We start from the raw sequence: 23,805 nt of genomic DNA on the forward strand, positions 1-23,805 counted from the left end.
CTTTTTGTATCCAAATCCGGCTTTAAACTTCTTCACAACAGTATCTCGGACCTGCCTGGTGTGTTCCTTGTTCTTCATGATGCTCTCTGCGCTTTTAACAGACCTCTGAGACTATCACAGTGCAGGTGCATTTATACGGAGACTTGATTACACACAGGTGGATTGTATTTATCATCATTAGTCATTTAGGTCAACATTGGATCATTCAGAGATCCTCACTGAACTTCTGGAGAGAGTTTGCTGCACTGAAATGTGGCAAAAGGTCGCAAAGTTCAAGGGGGCCGAATACTTTCGCAAGGCACTGTATGTACACAATAGGATATACAGTAGGGGAGAGTGGGGTAAGATGAGCCATCCTTGTCTCTCGGAAACCATACACAAAATGAATCATTTGACCAAACATTTAGGAAGAGGTCACCATTTCATGGACTCTGAAGGAGGAAACCACATGGGAAATGTGGTAAGCAAGTTAGGTGAGAAAAACAACAGATTTTCAAGTCAACTTAATTTAATGTGTTAAACGGTTTCATGATGCTTGTATCTACATTTTTGATCACTTTAAGAGTGTTCTATACATCAGTTGGGATCTCTATAAGCTTCAATATGAGGTCCTAAACCAAGTATGAAAGAGCATCCTTGTATCTGTCTGGGGTAATATAGTCAAAATGTTTGCCTTTGGGTAAGTTGAGCCAATAGCCATGTTTGCCTTAGGGTAAGTTGAGCCAATGCCCAGTTTTTCCTTCCCGGGCATTATGGGATATGAGGTATCAGGGCCTGCCCTATGTTAAATGAAAGTACAACGTGTTAGGTATTAAGCCCATGTTAAAATATGATTAAAAGACCAAAAGGGTGATTGTGTTTAAAGATAGACATTGTTTTAAAGAGAGAGTGGTAATATTTCATTCAGTACAGAAATTTGCCCTCAGCTGAACTTGTGACAAAATAACACTTAAAAAAAAAAAATTAACAAGCAATGTTTTTAAAACTGTAATGTTTATAAGAATTGGGATAATTTCCAGGAATACACAACATCCTGAAATATACACTACCATTCGCAAGTTTGGGTCATTTAGAAATGTCCTTGTTTGTTAAAGAAAATCTCTTTTTTCAAATTGATCAGAAATACAGTTGTAGACATTGTTAATGTTGTAAATGACTATTGTAGCTGGAAACGGCTGATTTTGAATAGAATATCTACGTAGGCGTACAGAAGCTCATTACCCATCACTCCTGTGTTCCAATAGCACATTGTGTTAGCTAATCTAAGTTTATAATTTTAAAAGGCTAATTGATCATTAGAAAACCCCTTTGAAATTACATTAGCACAGCTGAAAACTGTTGTTCTGATTTAAAGAAGCAATAAAACTGTCCTTCGTTAGACTAGTTGAGTATCTGGAGCATCAGCATTTGTGGGTTTGATTACAGGCTCAAAATGGCTAGAGTCAAAGACCTTTCTTCTGAAACTCATCAGTCTATTTTTGTTCTGAGAAATTAAGGCTATTCCATGCAAGAAATTGCCAAGATACTGAAGATCTCGTACAACTCTGTGTACTACTCCCTTCACAGAACAACGCAAACGGGCTATAACCAGAATTGAAAGAAGTGTGGGAGGACTCAGTGCACAACTGAGCAAGAGGACAAGTACATTAGAGTGTCTAGTTTGAGAAACAGACGCCTCACAAGTCATCAACTGGCAGCTTCATTAAATTGTACCCGCAAAACACCAGTCTCAATATCAACAGTGAAGAGGTGACTCCGGGATGCTGTACTGCTAGGCAGAGTTGCAAAGAAAAAGCCATATCTCAGACTGGCCAATAAAAATACATGTTTAAGATGGGTAAAAGAACACAGACACTGGACAGAGGAACTCTGCCTAGAAGGCCAGCATCCTGGAGTCGCCTCTTCACTGTTGACGTTGAGACTGGTGTTTTGAGGGTACTATTTAATGAAGCTGCCAGTTGAGGATAAGCAGTTTCCAGTTTGTTTGACAGGTTAGGCTACATGTGAAAGTAATGTGATTATTTTGTGTGCTTGTGAAATACGCAAATACAATTTCAACATACAGGGTATGTACATGTATTATTAGTGAAAGGTCCAACTGACTGCAAACTTGTTTCATGCACGTTTAACTTATGCATTTTATGAATGAAATTGTAAACTGTTTCAAGCAGATCTTCTTATTAAACTCTATGACCAAGGCTGTGACAGGTCCCAGTGTCCTTTGCAGTCATTAATCACTTACTATAAGTCCACCCCCCCGGCTACAGCCATAGATGTACAGATGGGGGAATTGGCTCATGTTTAAAAGTACCACCCGGGTCAAGGACTGTTGACAGCTAGCCAGCTGTTCAGGTAGCATTTATTGGGGATTCTACCAGGCCATTTTCGAATACCTCAGAAATAAACCCGTCCGTCCTTGAGTCATGGATTGGTAAGTAATAGGGTGGTGACATTGGCTTACACCCATCCAATTGCTTATTGATGTGTGTTTACCTCAAGCAAGGAAGGATGCATTTCTGAATGATTTGAACAGGAGCCTATAGTTTAATGTCCTCTTATTTCTTTCAGCTTCCTGTTGGTGTTTTCCTGTCTCATCCTCTCTGTTTTCGCTACCATCAACGAGTTCAAGAACAGTTCTGAGACTGCCTTGTACATTCTGGTATGTATGTGGTGGCCTGCTCTGAAAAGTACTGTGCTCTGTCCATGGTTTCCACGCTCGTTTTATGCTCAAGACGGCAAAGTGTGCCGCAATCAAATATGTGCAATATGTATTTTTAAATCCGACGTAATCCTAAAATGAATTATGTTCTCTCGGGTTCATATCTCTCACATTATAGCCACTCATATCTTTTATGTCACTTATCTTTTTTCGGAATCTTAAGTAGTTCCCAAGTGCTACTCTAGCCATCTGGTTGTGTTGCGCATGGTACTGCACTATGATAAGATTTGGGGTGTAGTGGCAGTATAATACGTCTGTGATTTGATGTGTCACAGGAAATGGGGAAGTGTGTGGTCATACGCACATCCCCCCAAAAACAGGTGCTGGGCAAGGAAGTACAGAAGTACTTGAAAATAACAAAGGCCCACACACTGAATTTGCTCCCAATTACCACAGGAAATAGTGACCATCGTGGTGTTTGGAGTTGAGTACATTGTGAGGATATGGGCGGCGGGCTGCTGCTGTCGCTACAGAGGATGGAGGGGAAGGCTGAAATTCGCCCGCAAGCCTTTCTGTGTTATCGGTGAGAACAGAAAGACTTTCTTCTCCTTCTACCTCTCACTTTTCCGGATGTTTCTTCTGTTCTGGCTTACAACTCCCCTGTCCTGGTCTTCTCTCCTCTTTCTCCTTTCTCATCACTCTCTCCTTTTATCTCTCTCTACCTCTTCCTCCGACTTTGCTGTTCTCATTTCCATAAAAATAAAAGTTATTCACATAAAGCAATATTTTTTTTAACCAAGAATTACTTTTCTATTTCTAAGGGTAGTCGGTTTCTCTCAAGTCTCCCATAGCTTGTGTAAGAAAAGGAAAAGCTAACATCAACATTCAACACAGCCTTGTTTTAGAACTACACCAGTTCACTAGTCGCATTCTCTGAAGTCATTTTGTTCACTACCATGTTATTAAATAGCAACACCTGAATAGTGCCTCATGGGATTGTCATGTGGGGTCGGCTTCTCAGTGTTGGAGGATGTCAGTAATCATTGAACACTATCAACGCAATCTCAACAGTGTTTGGTGATGCTGGTTGCCATGGAAACCCTGCTGACATTATGTGAATCCCCTTCCTTCCCCAGACATCGTGGGCTTGAGAGTGTGTGCGTGTGAGCGCATGGAACACCATTGACATGATGTGAATATCCTTCCTCCTCTAGACATCATGGTCTTGATAGCATCTGTGTCGGTGCTGGCTGCTGGCTCCCAGGGAAATGTCTTCGCCACCTCTGCCATCCGCAGTCTCCGCTTCTTGCAGATCCTCCGCATGCTGCGGATGGACCGGCGCGGGGGCACCTGGAAACTTCTAGGATCAGTGGTCTATGCCCACAGCAAGGTGATCGCTAGAAAGGCTATATGTTTAGCTGGGGTTTAGTTAGCCTCAGGAGCCCAGGTTTCTCACCTGCGAGATGAGATTTGGAAGGAAGGCTCTGCAAAAAAACAAACAAAAGCCTACGTAAAAGGCATTGGGTAGAAGTAAATTAATCTACACATTTGAATAAACTGTGTCTTCATGAATTTGATTACATAGTCCAGTCATAATCAGAAAAGGTGGATTTGGTGGATACAGATATTAATATGTATTATTTATAAAGGAGTGTTACCAAATTCTACATCTCATGCTCTGTTCCTCTTCTCCAGGAACTTATCACTGCTTGGTACATAGGCTTCCTCTGTCTCATCCTGGCTAGTTTCCTGGTGTACTCGGTCGAGAAAGATGACAACGACATGTTTGAGACCTATGCTGATGCCCTGTGGTGGGGGCTGGTAAGTTCAATCATATTTCCAAATTAGAAAGTGCACAAGGTATTGAATAGTATGTTTCTATTAGGACAGACTTACAGTTAGTTTTCCAATAATATATTTCCCTAATTTATCTGCAGTACCCAGCAAAATACGTATCTAAAACTGAGCCATAACGTCACTTGTGAAAGTATAATGTATTGTCGTGGAATGGGGTCTTGACTTACCAGCTTTGGCGGACCACTGTATTATATAAGGTATACATTACTGTAGGTGCTGTTGAAAATACCTCTTCTTTCTCTAGATCACCCTGACCACCATAGGCTATGGGGATAAGTTCCCAAAGACCTGGAATGGACGTCTGCTGGCTGCAATGTTCAGTATGATAGGAGTGGCTTTCTTTGCGCTCCCAGCTGTAAGTTTGAGGGGCATTTTAGGTGCTAATTCAAACCCTCATGGTGCAGAAGGCAACTTAATTTAACTGTATTATGTTTCTGAATATGAAGGAAATGTTAAACCTTTACTCACAGTTCTAGCCTTACGGCCAAGTGCATGAACTCCAATGGTTATATTCCGGAACATTTTGCAATGTTCTGTGTCATTAGTACACTTTAGAGTTGTTGTGCTCTTCAATTGTGCGCTTCTGCTTAGGCAAAACATGGCCTGGTACAACACTTGCATTTAAAACGTTCCGATAACCATTATTATTATGTTTTAATCTGTTAGTTCTACATTCTAGTTTCAGGTGTTCATATTCAAGAGGGTAGAGATATTCTGACGGTGTGTAAATGTTCTCTTTTATCCACACCTACTCACATGCGCAGGGTATCCTGGGGTCTGGTTTTGCTCTGAAGGTCCAGGAGCAGCACAGACAGAAGCATTTTGAGAAGCGACGCCAACCTGCTGCTGGTCTGATACAGGTGGCCAACACGCACCACCATTTAGTCTGGACACACCCACTGACACATTGTGTACCATTTTACTTTATTTGTTATTTTTTACCAGGTTCTTTCTGACTGATTTTATTGAATTATATATCACCTGTTGGGTCATTGAACATCCTCTGCATTATGACATTGTCTGCATCACTCGCAAATAACACCATTTGTCTCACAAATAGAATGCTTGGCGATTTTATGCTACGAATCTCGCTCGGACTGATCTGCTGTCGACGTGGGATTTTTATGAGGAGAACGTTTCTCTCCCAATGTACAGGTACAGACCATATCTGTTCTTTATACTTTATATACATTTATATCCTGGAAATGAAATTCCATTTATATCCTTGAAATAACACTAACCAGTCTGGCTTTCCAATTTGAAGTTGAACTCTAATACCTTTCATTTTGACATACTGCTGGGCTTTCAAAGCACAACTAATACAGGGCCTTCAGAAAGTATTCACACCCCTTGACTTTTTCCACATTTTTGTTGTTACAGCCTGAATTTTAAATTGAGATTTTGTGTCACTGGCCTACACACAATACCCCATAAATGCCGAAGTGGAATTATGTTTTTAGAAATGTTTACAAAATTGTATTAAAAATGAAAAGCTGTAATATCTTGAGTCAATAAGTATTCAACCCGTTTGTTACGGCACGCCTAAATAAGTTCAGGAGTAAGAATGTGCCTAACAAGTCACGTAATAAGTTGCATGGACTCACTCTGTGTGCAATAATACTGTTTATAGAAAAGTCTGTGGTCATACGCACATCCTTAAAAACATAGGTGCTGGGCTAATAAAGAATACTAAAGAAGAAGAAGACCCGGACACTGTTAAAGCTCCCAATTCACCGCTTTATTGACGTTTCCATCTGAAACGGATCTTCGTCAGGTCAAACAAACAAAGTGCTCACTTCCCCAAATATACACATTTCACCTCACATGATGCATGGTGTCTGTGGGAAAACTCAAATCAAATCTAATCTAATTCTATTGGTCAGATGTGCCAAATTCAACAGTGAGATGCTTACTTACAAGCCCTTAACCAACATTGCAGCTTTAATAAAATACCTAAAAATATATATATAAAAAAACGTTAGAAATAAGTAAGAGATGAGAATAACAAATAATTAAAGAGCATCAGTAAATAACAATAGCGGGGCTATATACAGGGGGTACTGGTACAGAGTCAATGGGTGGGAGCACCAGTGTCAAGGTAATTGAGGTAATATGTACAGTGGGGCAAAAAAGTATTTAGTCAGCCACCAATTGTGCAAGTTCTCCCACTTAAAAAGATGAGAGAGGCCTATAATTTTCATCATAGGTACACTTCAACTATGACAGACAAAATGAGAAGAAAAAAATCCAGAAAATCACATTGTAGGATTTTTAATGAATTTATTTGCAAATTATGGTGGAAAATAAGTATGTGTTCACCTACAAACAAGCAAGATTTCTGGCTTCACAGACCTGTAACTTCTTCTTTAAGAGGCTCCTCTGTCCTCCACTCATTACCTGTATTAATGGCACCTGTTTGAACTTGTTATCAGTATAAAAGACACCTGTCCACAACCTCAAACAGTCACACTTCAAACTCCACTATGGCCAAGACCAAAGAGCTGTCAAAGGACACCAGAAACAAAATTGTAGACCTGCACCAGGCTGGGAAGACTGAATCTGCAATAGGTAAGCAGCTTGGTTTGAAGAAATCAACTGTGGGAGCAATTATTAGGAAATGGAAGACATACAAGACCACGGATAATCTCCCGCGATCTGGGGCTCCACGCAAGATCTCACCCCGTGGGGTCAAAATGATCACAAGAACGGTGAGCAAAAATCCCAGAACCACACGGGGGGACCTAGTGAATGACCTGCAGAGAGCTGGGACCAAAGTAACAAAGCCTACCATCAGTAACACATTACGCCGCAGGGACTCAAATCTTGCAGTGCCAGACGTGTCCCCCTGCTTAAGCCAGTACATGTCCAGGCCCATCTGAAGTTTGCTAGAGAGCATTTGGATGATCCAGAAGAAGATTGGGAGAATGTCATATGGTCAGATGAAACCAAAATATAACTTTTTGGTAAAAGCTCAACTCGTTGTGTTTGGAGGACAAAGAATGCTGACTTGCATCCAAAGAACACCATACCTACTGTGAAGCATGGGGGTGGAAACATCATGCTTTGGGGCTGTTTTTCTGCAAAGGGACCAGGACGACTGATCCGTGTAAAGGAAAGAATGAATGGGGCCATGTATCATGAGATTTTGAGTAAAAACCTCCTTCCATCAGCAAGGGCATTGAAGATGAAACATGGCTGGGTCTTTCAGCATGACAATGATCCCAAACACACCACCTGGGCAACGAAGGAGTGGCTTCGTAAGAAGCATTTCAAGGTCCTGGAGTGGCCTAGCCAGTCTCCAGATCTCAACCCCATATAATTTTTTTTGGAGGGAGTTGAATGTCCGTGTTGCCCAGCAACAGCCCAAAAACATCACTGCTCTAGAGGAGATCTGCATGGAGGAATGGGCCAAAATACCAGCAACAGTGTGTGAAAACCTTGTGGAGACTTACAGAAAACGTTTGACCTCTGTCATTGCCAACAAAGGGTATATAACAAAGTATTGAGATACACTTTTGTTATTGACCAAATACTTATTTTCCACCATAATTTGCAAATAAATAAATTAGAAATCCTACAATGTGATTTTCTGGATTTTTCTCATTTTGTCTGTCATAGTAGTTGAAGTGTACATATGATGAGAATAACAGGCGCCTCTCATCTTTTTAAGTGGGAGAACTTGCACAATTGGTGGCTGACTAAATACTTTTTTGCCCCACTGTAGGTAGAGTTATTAAAGTGACCATGCGTATATAATAACAGAGAGTAGCAGCAGCATAGAAGAGGGTTGGGGGAGGGGGGCAGGCAATGCAAATAGTCCGGGTTGCCATTTGATTAGCTATTCAGGAGTCTTATGGCTTGTGGGTAGCAGCTGTTAAGGAGCCTTTTGGTTGTAGACTTGGCGCTCCGGTACCGCTCGCCGTGCGGCAGCAGAGAGAACAGTCTATGACTTGCGTGACTGGAGTCTTCCTCTGACACCGCCTAGTTTATAGGTCCTAGATGTCAGGAACCTTGGGCTCAGTGATGTACTGGACGGTACGCACTACCCTCTTGTGCCTTACGGTCAGATGCAGAGCAGTTGCTATACTAGGTGGTGATGCAACCGGTCAGGATGCTCTCGAAGGTGCAGCTGTAGAACTTTTTGAGGATCTGAGGACCCATTCCATGTAATGTGTATGCTTGTAATCATTAAGGACTGGGGAGGTTTTCAGGATAAAAAAATAAACTGAATGGAGCTAAGCACAGGCAAAATCCTAGAGGAAAAACTGGTTCAGTCTGCTTTCCGCCAGACACTGGGAGATGAATTCAACTTTCAGCAGGACAATAACCTTAAACACAAGGCCAAAACTACACTGGAGTTTCTTACCAAGAAGACAGTAGATGTTCCTGAGTGGCTGAGTTACAGTTTTTACTTAAATCTGCATGAAAATCTATGGCAAGACCTAAAAATGGTTGTCTAGCAACGATCAACAACAAATTTGACAGAGCTTGAAGAATTTTGAAATAACAATGGGCAAATGTTGCACAATGCAGGTGTGGAAAGACTCACAGCTGTAATAGCTGTCAAAAGTGCTTCTACAAAGTATTGACTCAGGGGTGTAAACACTTACATAAATTGGATATTTCATTTGTTTTTTCATCTAAAATGTCAGTTTGCCATTATGGGTTGTTGTGTGTAGTAGATAGGTGAGAGAGAAAAAAATATTGAATCCATTTTGAGCTCAGGCTGTAACACAACAAGATGAGGAATAAGTCAAGGACATATGAATGCTTTCTGAAGGCACTGTAGCTACTTTGAAAATGAATCATTCTGTTTACCTTCTAAGTCTGTTGGAATCATTGGGAAATTAATCTGCAGGCTGCAATATTTGGCTTTCTCAAAGCAGCTTTCTGGTTTTTATTTCATTTTAGAGCCACATACTGTGTTCTGTGCAGCAGTGTCTAAGGAATGGTTCTATTTTGAAACAGTATAATTTTAAGCTTCAATGCTCCAGACGAGAGGGCCACTGAACTTAAGAGGTCTTTTTTTTATTTTTTAGAAAGACATGCACTAGCCTTCCAGTGGGATGTATAAAAGATCATGAAAACCGTCTCATCTTCTCTCTCCAGACTCATACCCCCCCTCAATCAACTGGACCTCCTGAGGAATCTGAAGGCCAAATCCTTCAGCAGGTCTGAATACACAGTAGGAGGAGGATGATTATGTGAATGGAGAATTCTTTCTGTTTGGAGAATCTCACCTGAATGCATAGTCTCGTGGTGTCTCGGGGCTGCAGTAACTTACTGCTAATCACCCGATTAAGTCAGTGCCTTGACAACTCTGTTTCTCTTTTTTTCCCCTTGCTACTTGACAGGTGCTTGCTTACCCAAATGCTAAGTCCTGATGATCTTAATGACAAATAGCTACTGCTGTTGACTCTTTCAGATATTCACCCTTGTCCTAACCTCTCTGACTTTAATAACCTAAATAATGCTGCCCGTTGGGATTTGTCACGGAAATGCATGTGTGTGTGTCTCTGTGTGTGTCTCTGTGTGTGTCTCTGTGTGTGTCTTTTTCATTTGTCTGGAAACAAAGGAAGGACTCTCAGACAGAAGCCTCCCCCAGGTCTGTTATTCAACCAGCCTTTGTTGTTTTACCACACACTTCTTCTACCCCCTTTTGGCTTTACTTCAATTCTGCTCAAAGCTGCTGAGGCACTCTTCTTGAGGGAGTGTGTGTGTGTGTGTGTGTCCCGGGGCAGAAAGGACTGAGGTTTTGATGAGTCTTGTTTTTTTACAATGTGTGTCAGATATGGATGTACCTTTTTGATAAGATCCTCCTTCAAGAACAGTGACCTTACATTTACCCACAGTGCCCTAGCTCAGGGGTTCCCACACTTTTTTATTCAGGCCCCCCTTCCAGCATTGGGAAACATCCATCTATTTCTATGCGCACAGGCACCGTTCGGGACACGAACTGTTCACACACCTCTATATGTGCAGGTTCAAAGCTTATTTTCCTGTAATTCTACACGTTTTGCCATGGGGTGCAGAGAAAATGTTGCAGTTTTGAAGCTAATTTTCTTGCAGTGTCTAATGTGTATTCATGAGATATTTGAATGACTCTAACCTTACAACAACATCTATGGGCAAAAAACAAACTAGCGAAACAAGTTACCTGACTTGGGCTAGTTGATCTGGACATTCCTGACAAGTTATATATACAGTCGCTTTCTAAGGTAGGCAATGGCTGACACGAGAAGAGGATAACTGATTGTGCACAACCCAATTTCGAAATTGTACCTTGTTCATTCTACTATTACAACCTTCAAGATTAATTTGAAAGCAGGATGAGTTCCTTAAATCAATCTACCGTACCAGTCAAAAGTTTGGACACCTACTCATTCAATGGTTTTTATTTTATTTTTACTACAATGAAATAACACCCATGGAATCATGTAGTCAAAGGGATGACTTTTTCAAAAAAGTGTTAAACAAATAAATGTTTTTTTTTTTTTTTATATAGTTGAGGTTCTTCAGAGTAGCCACCCTTTACCTTGATGACAGCTTTGAACATTGTTGGCATTCTCTCAACCAAGCTTCATGAGCTTGTCACCTGAAATCCATTTCAATTAACAGGTGTGTCTTGTTAAAAGTTAATTTGTGGAATTTATTTCCTTCTAAATGTGTTTGAGCCAATCACTTGCGTTGTGACAAGGTAGGAGTAGAATACAGAAGATAGCCCTATTTGGTAAAAGACCAAGTCCATATTAAGTTAAGAACAGCTCAAATAAGCAAAGAGAAACGACAGTCCATCATTACTTTCAGACATGAAGGTCAGTCAATCCAGAACATTTCAAAAACTTTGAAAGTTTCTTAAAGTGCAATTGCAAAAACCATCAAGCACTATGATGAAACTGGCTCTCATGAGGACCGCCACAGGAAAGGAAGACCCAGAGTTACCTCTGCTGCAGAGGATAAGTTCAATAGAGTTAACTGCACCTCATATTGCAGCCCAAAAATAAATGCTTCACAGAGTTCAAGTAACAGACACATCTCAACATCATTTGTTCAGAAGAGACTGTGTGAATCACCAATAAGAAGAAGAGATTTTCTTGGACCAAGAAACACAAGAAATGGACATAGGCCAGTGGAAATCTGTCCTTTGGTCTGATTAGTCCAAATATGAGATTTTTGGTTCCAACCGCCGTGTCTTTGTGAGACGCAGAGTAGGTGAACGGAGGATCTCCGCATGTGTGGTTTCCAACATGAAGCATGGAGGAGGAGGTGTGGTGGTGCTTTGCTGGTGACATTGTCATGATTTATTTAGAATTCAAGGCACACTTAACCATCATGGTTACCACAGCATTCTCCAGCGATAGGCCATCCCATCTGGTTTGTGCTTAGTGGGACTATCATTTGTATTTCAGCAGGACAGTGACCCAAACACACCTCCAGGCTGCGTAAGGGCTATTTGACCAAGGAGGAGAGTAATGGAGTGCTGCATCAGATGACCTGGCCTCCATAATCACCTGACCTCAACCCAATTGAGATGGTTTGGGATGTGTTGGACCACGGAGTGAAGTAAAAGTAGCCAACAAGTGCTCAGCATGTGTGGGAACTCCTTCAAGACTGTTGGAAAAGCATTCCTTATGAAGCTGGTTGAGAGAATGCCAAGAGTGTGCAAAGCTGTCATCAAGGTAAAGGGTGACTAACTTTGAAGAATCTCAAATATTACATATAATTTGATTTGTTTTTTGGTTACTACATGATTCCATATGTGTTACTTCATAGTTATTCTGCAATGTAGAAAATAGTGCAAATAAAGAAAAACCCATGAATGAGTAGGTGTGTACAAACTTTTGACTGGTACTCTATATATATTTTTTTGAGGGGGTGGGGACCCCCGCGCCCCTGACAGTTTGGGAACCACTGCCCTAGCTAAGCTCACTTTGCCCTCACTGCCAACATTAAGCTTTTATCCACAATTCTAGGTCCTTTCCCAAGATCAACATTTGAAATGTGTTAATTACCCCACCGGCATAGAGAACATGGCCTTAGTGACCCAGTAACATATATGAATTTCATAATGGGTCACTGTAAGGCCATGTCTTTGCGATTTGTAGAACGATTACATTTAACAGCCAATGCTGTGGTGTGGACTGTAGATATTTCTGACTACTGTTTCTGATTGACAGAGGGCTTTGCATAGGCGCTTTGTTGCGTTTTTTTTTGTGGGACAAAAAAAATATTCTTTCAATGTTTATTTTCCAGAACGGTATGGATCACTTTTGTTCCAGGTTCTGTTTCTGTTCCTTGAACAAATAAATACAAATCCTATTGGAAACAAGTAGAGGGTGTTACATTTACAGTATGTGATGCAAGGTGCAACCTAAACGTGTAAACATCATTGGAAAGGAAAAGGCTCAACGCTCACTTTACCATTACAAATTCTTAGTTTTATTAAGTAAGTTTATTTTCCTGTTTTCCTGGTCTTGCATTAATAATGCAGTATTTTGGTCTGTGTTATTGTGTAAGGCCCCACTGTTATAAAATGATAACCGATTCGTCATATCATTCCAAACAGTTTTTTTTTCTCCCATTATTTTCTGATTAATCAAAGTACTTAGAATATGTTCTAAGTCTTCAACAATTCCTCATCTTCTACCATTGCTCATTCGTGCATCATATGCACCATCCTCTTACTGACCATTACAAGGCCAGCCACTTCATTTTTCAGATGCACTTAATTCCTCCATCACTGTTATCTTTTGTGTCTCCTCTACTGCCCACCATTCCACTATCTCGCTCTCCAATGTCCAGTATTGACCATTCACACAAAGACGACATGCTTTGTGGGTGCTGCCCGAGAACCTATAGGTACTGTTGCACAGATACTAACATCTGCACTGCAAGTATTTAAGTCTCTATATACCTGTCCTTACTTTCCTATCTGTTCTTATATTTTCCCACTTTTGACACATGTTCAGCTGAGTAGATGAAGCACATGACTAGCTGACTCTTTTTAATCCCCCTCAGCTATTGAGAATCAGTCAAATGTAACATTAAATTATCCACATAACATAACATTCTTTGAAGTAAAAAACTGAATATTTTCTGCACATTTACCTGAACAGCTTCCTAGAAAATACAGATGTACGTCTTAGTTTTTTGTGACAGAGCATTGATTTGTTGTTTCTCTTATGCAGTTTTTTTTCCCGCTTGTTGGCTTTTTGCTTAGTCATCCCTTTGACAACTGTTGTTGAAAAGCAAGAAAACAACATGCCTTTTACGTTGGTATCTAACAAGCATTTCCTTTGAAATGATTCCCACATACAGTACAGTGGGAGACATGATGGTTAACCCTGTCTGCATGACCTGATTTACTTTTTGCATAGAGATGACAACCCTTCTTTTTCTTTTTGAGGCCTATCACTGTGCTTCCCATGCATGCTTGCTTGTTGCTTCTGCTGCTTGCCTGACCGAATGCTCGACTATGTGCACACGGAAAAGGCTCCTTCCGCTGTAGGACATTGCCTCATTTTAAGTTACCGTAAGAGGTAAGACCTTTAATCGCACAGACATACCTCAGACATCACACTATGCTCACATCACATTACTACTTTATGTATAAGCAGGTATAGATATACAGTAAGTGGCTCCATGTTAACATGCTATATTTATGAGTGAGAATAGCCAACATAGTCAAGCCCACATCATTACTAAGGTTGACTAAAATGTATTCTTGATTATTTAACTACTTGTTGACACATTGACACTGCCAAGCTATTTTAGTTTCCCTACCCATATGATACTTGAACTAGACATAGTGAACACAGCCTAGACAATATGTCTAAAGTAACTCTTGTTCGACACAGCCCTATATTGCTCTTATACTGCACAGTATGCACATGAGTCATATCACCATGGGAACTCAAACCCACATGGATTATCCTTACATCACAGCAAAAGATGCATCATCCATACATATCTATCTCCCTCTCACTCCGTTCTGTATTTCCTTCACCGGTCCCTGTAGCCGGAAGCCTAGTCTAAAGGACAAGGTGCATCCTAGTCCTTCCAAGATGGCTGGGGCCACAGGGAGGTCCCAGTCCCCTGGGCCTGAAGATGGGGCAGAGGGAGGGCCGAGCTGGAGCTTTGCTGACCGGGCCCAAGGGGCCATGCATGCTTTCCGTGCCAGGGGCAGCACCTCGCGCCAAAACTCAGAGGGTGAGGAGATTCTAAATCTGCACCACTGGTTATATGACTAAGTATTCTGTGTGATTAGCTTATCTTCTTTAGATAGTAACAATATTCTAATATTCCTATATAGACATTACACTGTTGCAAAGTAGGCTATGCAGTACAGTACGCTGTCAGATATGCAAAAGACAAAGAAAACAGTGCATATGCTCACAATGGTATGACACATTCATTGGATGTTAGTCCAAGGAGTTGGACCTAATTAGCTTGGCAGATACCAAATATAATGCTAGGCAAGAAAATATATAGTCAAATAGCTTATTATCTTCTTGACAACATATTTTCAAATATAATGCAAGTCAAGAAGATAATAAGCTATCTTCTTGACCAGTATTATATTTGAAAATACGCTATCTGCCTAGCTAATTAGGCCTAAACCCTAGATCAATCGTCCAATGAATGTGTTTAACCATTGTGAGCAAGTGAACCTGTGAATTTTATTTGCTAACATTCTTTGACAAGTGCTAGCGTTCTGTTGGACAAGCTACTACCTGCCTACCATTCTGTTTGACTAGACATGTACCTAAATACATTCTGTGAAACTAGTTGTCTACATGACTAGCATTTCTGTTTGACTATTCATCTAACTGAATACTATTCTGTAAAACTAGTTGTCTACATCAGGGTTTCCTAAACTCGGTCCTGGGGCCCTCCCCTGGGTGCATGTTTTGTTTTTTTCCCTAGCACTACACAGCTGATTCAAATAACCAACTCCTCATCCAGCTTTGATTATTTGAATCAACTGTGTAGTGCTAGGGCAATAAACGAAACGTGGAATGAGTTTGGGAATCCCTGGTCTACGTGACAAGATCTCTGTTTGACTAGCCATCTAACTGAATACCATTCTGTAAAAATAGTTGTCTTCATGACTAGCATTCTGTTTGATTAGACATCTAATGGAATACCAATTTGCTTATCTTTGTCTACCTGACTAGCATTCTGTTTGACCAGCTGTCTACCTGGCAAGCATTCTAGCTACTTGACTAGCATTTTGATTTTGAATATCTGCCTGAAAGCCATACTGTTTTCTATCTACGGTATCGGACTAGCAATCTGTTTGACTAGCTACTGTATACCTGGCTAGCATTCTGTTGAACTACTATTGTATCTACCTGTACAGCTTTCAGGTTCACTAGCTACCTCCCGAGCTAGACATCAGTTTGACTATCTATCTGACTAGCATTCTGTTTGACTATAGTTATCTACTGGACAACCTTCTGTTTGTTGTCGTTAGCTCTACTGTATGTCCTCAACTTGGAGTTCAGAGGATGTGCAAGGACGTTTTACTCTGTGGCCCCATGCCAGCTGTCACCCAGCGTGCCAACTGTAGTCTTTAAGGGATGTGCCAATGGCACTTCATTAAAGTGATACTCCAGAACTTTTGTATAATTTCAGCCAGTAGTTTTGAAAGTAGTGCTCACAAGCCAAAAATGGTTCCCTGAAAATTGTGCACAATTGTGTACTACGTCATCCATTTTGTATGATATGTTACTTGTTGCAATTCATGTGATAGTTTACTAATTTCAATTCATTCAGTAAGTGCTTAAGATCCCAGCATGCATCTTTAATTGCGGTCTAGTGTCTGGAAGATGCACTAATGTTGCAGTCAGACAATGCAGATGGGATGCAGAGTAAGGTTGCCAATGTCAACGCCCGTTCGTCGGTGGTTGGTCAACGATACTACTCCTAGTAGAAGTGGGAACTATGGACAGGATTCTTCAATGAAGTGATTGGTGTCATTCAATGAGAGACGACTTGTTTTCATGCAATGTTTTTCACATGAGAAATACTACACCAAACATCTTAAGCCTTATTTAAACAGGGTTTGTTTTACTGGGGGTGGGTGGGTAATGTAAGTATGTGAACGAGCACAAACACCACCTGTCATTTTAGTCCTGTCCCAATCTGTCATGTCTTAATTTTTACATTTCCAGCCAGAATAACCTACTGTTTTTTTGGCGAACTCCTCTGGCAATACTATCCCCGTGCGAATCGACATCCCTGTGTTTTGAGAGAAATGTCTGCGTTTGACAGGTGTTGATCACGGTTTGAGGAAGAAAACAATAAGTTATTTGATAAATTGAACGAAGTGCTGCGCATAGCCTATGTATACAGTTGAAGTCGTAAGTTTACATACACCTTAGCCAAATACATTTAAACTGTTTTTCACAATTCCTGACATTTCATCCTAGTAAAAATTCCCTGTCTTCGGTCAGTTAGGATCACCACTTTATTTTAAGAATGTGAGATGTCAGAATAATAGTAGAGAGTTATTTATTTCAGCTTTTATTTCTTTCATCACATTCCCAGTGGGTCAGAAGTTTACATACACTCAATTAGTATTTGGTAGCATTGCCTTTTAAATTGTTTAACTTGGGTCAAACATTTCGGGTAGCCTTCCACAAGCTTCCCACAATAAGTTGGGGGAATTTTGGCCCATTCCTCCTGTCAGCTGGTGTAACTGAGTCAGGTTTGTCGGCCTCCTTGCTCGCACATACTTTTTCAGTTCTACGCACACATTTTCTATAGGTTTGAGGTCAGGGCTTTGTGATGTCACTCCAATACCTTGACATTGTTGTCCCTAAGCCATTTTGCCACAACTTTGGAAGTATGCTTGGGGTCATTGTCCATTTGGAAGACCCATTTGCGACCAAGCTTTAACTTCCTGACTGATGTCTTGAGATGTTGCTTCAATATATCCACATAGTTTTCCTCCTTCATGATGCTATCTATTTTGTGAAGTGCACCAGTCCCTCCTGCAGCAAAGCACCCCCACAACATGATGCTGCCACCCCCGTGCTTCATGGTAGGGATGGTGTTCTTCGGTTTGCATTATCATTATGGCCAAACAGTTCTATTTTTGTTTCATCAGACCAGAGGACATTTCTCCAAAAAGTACCATATTTTTTTCCCATTTGCAGTTGCAAACTGTAGTCTGGCTTTTTTATGGCGGTTTTGGAGCAGTGGCTTCTTCCTTGCTGAGCGGCCTTTCAGGTTATGTTGATATAGGACTCGTTTTACTGTGGATATAGATACCTTTGTACCTGTGAAGATGCTGGAGGAAGCAAAGTCCTTTGCTATTGTTCTGGGATTGATTTGCACTTTCCGCACCAAAGTACGCTCATCTCTAGGAGACAGAGCACGTCTCCTTCCTGGGCGGTATGACGGCTGCATGGTCCCGTAGTGTTTATACTTGCGTACTATTGTTTGTACAGATGAACGTGGTACCTTCAGTTGTTTGGAAATTGCTCCCAAGGATGAACCAGACTCGTGGAGGTCTACAATTCTTTTTCTGAGGTTGATTGGCTGATTTCTTTTGATTATCCCATGATGTCAAGCAGAGGCACTGAGTTTGAAGGTAGGCCTTGAAATACATCCACAGGTACACCACCAATTGACTTAAATGATGTTAAAAAGCCATGACATAATTGTCTGGAATTTTCCAAGCTGTTTAAAGGCACAGTCAACTTGGTGTATGTAACACCCTAGACCCACTCCAATTTGCTTACCGCCCCAACAGACGACTCAATCGCAACCACACTGCACACTGCCCTAACCCATCTGGACAAGAGGAATACCTGTTCATCGACTACAGCTCAGCATTTAACACCATAGTACCCTCCAAACTCGACCCTGGGTCTCGACCCCGCCCTGTGCAACTGGGTACTGGACTTCCTGACGGGCCGCCCCCAGGTGGTGAGGGTAGGTAACAACATCTCCACCCCGCTGATCCTCAACACTGGGGCCCCACAAGGGTACTCCCTGTTCACCCACGACTGCGTGGCCATGCACGCCTCCAACCCAATCATCAAGTTTGTGGACGACACTACAGTGGTAGGCTTGATTACCAACAACGATGAGATGGCCTACAGGGAGGAGGTGAGGGCCCTCGGAGTGTGGTGTCAGGAAAACAACCTCACACTCAACGTCAACAAAACAAAGGAGATTATTGTGGACTTCAGGAAACAGCAGAGGGAGCACCCCCCTATCCACACCGACAGGACAGTAGTGGAGAGGGTAGTAAGTTTTAAGTTCCTCGGCGTACACATCACGGACAAACTGAATTGGTCCGTGAGCGTTGCAACCGAGGACAGATGATTTTTACGTGCTTCAGCACTCGCCTATCTCGTTCTGTGAACTTGTGTGGCCTACCACTTCGCTGCTGAGCCATTGATGCTCCTAGACATTTCCACTTCACAATATAACAGCACTTACAGTTGACCTTGGGCAGCTCTAGCAGGGCAGAAATTTGACGAACTGACTTGTCGGAAAGGTGGCATCCTGTGATGGTGCCACGTTAAAAGTCAGTGAGCTCTTCAGTAAGGCCATTCTACTGTCAATGTTTGGCTGTGGAGATTGCATGGCTGTGTGCTTTATTTTATACACCTGTCAGCATCAGGTGTGGCTGAACTAGCTGAATCCACTAATTTGAAGAGGTGTCCACATACTTGTATGTATGTATGTATACATATGTATACATGTATCTTCTGTATGTATGTATGTATGTGTATATATGTATGTATGTGTATATATATATATCTATGTATGTATGTATGTATGTATGTATATGTTTATATTTATATATATATATATGTATGTATATGTTTATATATATTCATATATATATATATATATATATATATATATGTATATATATATATATATATATATATATATATGTATATATATATATATATATATATATATATGTATGTATGTATGTTTTTTTATATATATATATATATATTTATATATGTATGTATGTATGTATGTTTTTATATATATATATATATATATATATATATATATATATATATATATATATATATATATATATATATATATATATATTAGTACCAGTCAAAAGTGTGGACACCTACTCATTCAAGGGATTTTCTTTATTTTTACTATTTTCTACATTGTAGAATAATAGTGAAGACACCAAAACTATTAAATTATATATATATATGGACTAATGTAGTAAACGAAAAGTGTTTGAAGAATCTAAAATATATTTTGATTTGTTTAAGTAGCCACCCTTTGCCTTGACGACAGGTTTGCACACTCTTGGCATTCTCTCAACCAGCTTCACCTGGAATGCTTTTCCAACAGTCTTGAAGGAGTTCACACATATGCTGAGCACTTTTTGGCCGCTTTTCCTTCACTCTGCGATCCAACTCATCCCAAACCATCTCAATTGGTTCAGGTCGGGTGATTGTGAAGGCCAGGTCATCTGATGCAGCACTCCATCACTCTCCTTCTTGGTCAAATAGCCCTTACATGCCTGGAGGTATGTTGGGGAATTGTCCTGTTGAAAAACAAATGATAGTCCCACTAAGCACAAACCAGATGATGGGATGGCGTATCGCTGGAGAATGCTGTGGTAGCCATGCTAGTTAAGTGTGCCTTGAATTCTAAATAAATCACAGACAGTTTTACCTGCTCTGCGTCTCACAAAGACACTGCTTGTTGGAACCAAACATCTCGAATTTGGACTCATCAGACCAAAGGACCGATTGCCACCGGTCTAATGTCCATTGTTCATGTTTCTTGGCCCAAGCAAGTCTTTTCTTATTATTGGTGGTTTCTTAGCAGCAATTTGACAATGAATCACGTAGACTCCTGTTGCGATTGTGATAGAAAAATTGCGTATTTACCTAATTTGTTTGATATTAATAGCTAGCAATTAATACTTAACACATAGGAAGATGTTTCTATTCTGTTTAATTCTGTGTTTCTGTAAAGAGATGGTTTCCACTCTAGCTTCCTGCTGTTGGTCTGGGCATATGGTCAAGGAAATGGGTTTTGCTGGAGATATCTTGAGCTGACAATGACTTGGTGATTAAAAACCTAAAGTTTGAATTTCATAGACTATGTGGTGTGTGTGACACGAGATGGAGATAGTGTGAAGGAGTATATAACAATCTCTCATTGTCTCATCTTCCTGGCATCTGGGAAAAAACTAAGCCGGGTTGGGGGTAAAACAACATCCCGTGTAGATAACCAAGGTGGCTTATGGGAGTACTGTAACCAGCGCTGACCAAGCATTTTTAGGTCCTATATATCATCTGTTTATTCGTTATTAGTTAAGCACTCGGCAACACACTTCGGAGTGTGGGGTCGACGGTTTCATTATTGCAATAATTAATCGATGTTGAATAAAGATGATTGTTTGAAGAAATGACAAAGTCTCTCTCACTTCAATGGAATATTTCACGGCAAGATGTGTCTGTTACTTGAACTCTGTGAAGCATTTATTTGGGCTGCAATCTGAAGTGCAGTTAACTCCAATGAACTTATCCTCTGCAGCAGATGTAACTCTGGGTCTTCCTCATGAGAGCCAGTTTCATCATAATGCTTGATGGTTTTTGCGACTGCACTTGAAGAAACTTTCAAAGTTCTTGAAATGTTCTGTATTGACTGACCTTCATGTCTAAAGTACTGATGGACTGTTGTTTCTCTTTGCTTATTTGAGCTGTTCTTGCCATAATATGGACTTAGTCTTTTACCAAATAGGGCTATCTTCTGTATACCACCCCTACCTTGTCACAACGCAAGTGATTGTCTCAAACGCATTTAGAAGGAAAGAAATTCCACAACTGTTAATTGAAATGCATTTCAGGTGACTAGCTCATGAAGCTGGTTGAGAGAATGCCAACAGTGTTCAAAGCTGTCATCAAGGCAATTGGTGGCTACTTTGAAGAATCTAAAATCTAAAATATGTTTTGCTTTGCTTAACACATGATTCCATATGTGTTATTTCATAGTTTTGATGCCTTCACTATTATCCTAGAAAGTTGTAAAAAATAAAGAAAACCCCTGGAATGAGTAGGAGTGTCCAAACTTTTGACTGGTACTGTATACATTGAATGACCAAGCTGATCCTCATGAGTTGTGTTTGTTCTCCTCTGCGGCATGCACGTTAAAGTGCTGATTGAAATGCAGGATGAAGACTTTGGACTGAAGAGTTCTCCAGGTTAGATACAGCCCTGGCCTTTAGTATTTACTAGCTAACTGATATTTATGACGAGAACATTCTACATCAGTCTCTTAATCAAATGATAAGTTGTAACTAACATCTTAACACTTAGATTGCATCGCTTTTTTTTCACATTATGCCTATGCATTGTATGATACTATAGACCTATCATTGAAACAATGTCATAGTGAAGATTTTAATGGCTTAACATTTGCCGTCTTACGACTTTCCTTCATGTACTGTACCCATACATGAGAATTTACTGAGGATTCCATACGTGGGTTCACGTGTTGTTTTGGCATTGTTTTATAAAATGCCTTTCATTTTGTTTATGCCATTATTGTATATCTCTCCTCTCCTTTTCTTTGCAGCAATTGAGGGGTTAATAAGTAAGAACTAATTATGTTTTATTGGTTGGCTGTAGGGAAGAAGCAAAAGCACAGCGCATTTGTTTATATACACGTTTACAAATGACAGTACGCCTGGAAACCATGCATGTCCAAATTTGCTGAACTTTGCCAACTTAAATCCTCTGTCCATAGGAATTCTTGCTATGCTATAGTTGTTATGACTGCTTATGACAACTCATAAGTCAATTATCATCGAGTTAAGTTGCCTGTATGACAGAGGGTTCAAGTTAAGTGTTACCAACAAGTATAACCTAGAGGTAACTTGTAAATCATTCTAAAAGTAGTGCGGTCAGCTTGTTCCTGATTTAACATGCATGAAGAAACCTTAATTTCATCTCCTCATTTTTTCCTGAACCCTTTTAACAATGTACTCTATCCAAATATAGACCAGCATGTACTGTAATCAGTATGCACCACAGTACAGACCAACACCAAAAGGACTTAAATAGCCTGATTGTTAGCCTAGTTAGCTTGAAATTTCTATTGAGATGACTAGAGAGCCTGTTTTGCTAGCAGTGTAACGTAATGCATGGCTGTGGAGTCATTGGTGGTGGACGGAGGGGACCTCATCAGAAAGCATTCTTGACTTAAACTGCCTCTGTTCGGTAGTAGATCCCTCAATTCCTGCATTCAGTCTTTTTGTTGTTGTTTCACAAATCAATACCGTTGAATTCCACCAATGCTATGGTATGCTAACAGTGCCAACATTCCACACTGGCTTGGAAGCTCTGAACTGCACTGTTGATGCTAACGGCTATGCACCAACTTTGCTTGACTTAATCTGGACACAATAACGGTGTTACAGTATGTATGGGAGCCGGTGGTTGAAGCTTTGACATTGTGGTTGATGTGGTGTCCTTGTCTTTGCTCCATAGAGGCTTGCCTCCCCGGGGAGGACGTTGGGGATGATAAAAACTGCAACTGTGAATTCCTTCAAGATTTATCTCCTGGGTTGAAGGTCACAATTAGGGCAATAATGTAAGAGAGGATTTATATTCACTTCATACCAGAAGAACCCAGTGTCTTGTGCAGAAACTAGCACTTTAGAAATGAGTTCCTCTGATTTTTAAAGGCAGTTGGCCTGTTTATGAACATGCACGCAGTATAATTTGGTTAATACATTTGAAAGAAAATCTGATTCTATTCTTCTGAATGATTACCATACTAAAGTGTGTCAACAGCTGCTTTTGTTTTGAAAAAGACATATTTCTGTTTTCTTTTTCCTAAATGTCTGCTTCAGCATCATGAGGTTTCTGGTGTCAAAGAGGAGGTTTAAGGAGAGCCTACGGCCATACGACGTGATGGATGTGATAGAGCAGTACTCCGCAGGCCACTTGGACATGCTGAGTCGGATTAAGCAACTACAGTCCAGGCAAGACCTCCCCCATTCTTTCATTCACCGATCGTCACACACCCTTTCCCAGCATAGCTCACATCTATTGTACCTCAAAACAGACATGTGTTCGAACAGTGATTATTTTGTTCTTAATAATAGCTTAGCTGTGTTTGTTTGAGCATGTCTGGCACAATAGGATCAATGTGCAAACCCACCCATCTGGCACGGAAGGTTAGCTCAATAAAAACTCAAAGTATTAGAAAGTAAACTAAAATACTATTTCTACTATGTAGAAGAAAAAAGTATTCTACTATTAGAACCT

General features: G+C 40.5%; 1 protein-coding gene across 6 annotated transcripts in view; it reads left to right on the forward strand.

Annotated features, from left to right (window-relative positions):
* LOC110532183 (potassium voltage-gated channel subfamily KQT member 2-like) overlaps positions 1 to 23,805 on the forward strand; it is a 42,623-nt gene that overhangs the window by 12,908 nt on the left and 5,910 nt on the right. The window contains exons 2-15 of one of the 6 annotated variants that reach the window (XM_021615863.2): positions 2,569 to 2,659; positions 3,116 to 3,242; positions 3,874 to 4,049; positions 4,355 to 4,480; positions 4,761 to 4,871; positions 5,281 to 5,376; positions 5,577 to 5,671; positions 9,626 to 9,688; positions 10,092 to 10,121; positions 14,535 to 14,725; positions 21,687 to 21,734; positions 22,109 to 22,126; positions 23,023 to 23,125; positions 23,388 to 23,519. In XM_021615863.2, the coding sequence (XP_021471538.1) occupies positions 2,569 to 2,659; positions 3,116 to 3,242; positions 3,874 to 4,049; positions 4,355 to 4,480; positions 4,761 to 4,871; positions 5,281 to 5,376; positions 5,577 to 5,671; positions 9,626 to 9,688; positions 10,092 to 10,121; positions 14,535 to 14,725; positions 21,687 to 21,734; positions 22,109 to 22,126; positions 23,023 to 23,125; positions 23,388 to 23,519 (1,407 nt within the window). Of the gene's footprint in view, positions 1 to 2,568; positions 2,660 to 3,115; positions 3,243 to 3,873; positions 4,050 to 4,354; positions 4,481 to 4,760; positions 4,872 to 5,280; positions 5,377 to 5,576; positions 5,672 to 9,625; positions 9,689 to 9,870; positions 10,977 to 13,318; positions 14,078 to 14,534; positions 14,726 to 21,686; positions 21,735 to 22,108; positions 22,127 to 23,022; positions 23,126 to 23,387; positions 23,520 to 23,805 lie in introns of those variants that run through there. The other 5 variants (XM_036988122.1, XM_021615865.2, XM_036988123.1 and 2 more) reach the window with 5 other exon arrangements.

The sequence above is a fragment of the Oncorhynchus mykiss genome, chromosome 9 (assembly GCF_013265735.2).
Source record: "Oncorhynchus mykiss isolate Arlee chromosome 9, USDA_OmykA_1.1, whole genome shotgun sequence".
Lineage (NCBI taxonomy): Eukaryota > Metazoa > Chordata > Actinopteri > Salmoniformes > Salmonidae > Oncorhynchus > Oncorhynchus mykiss.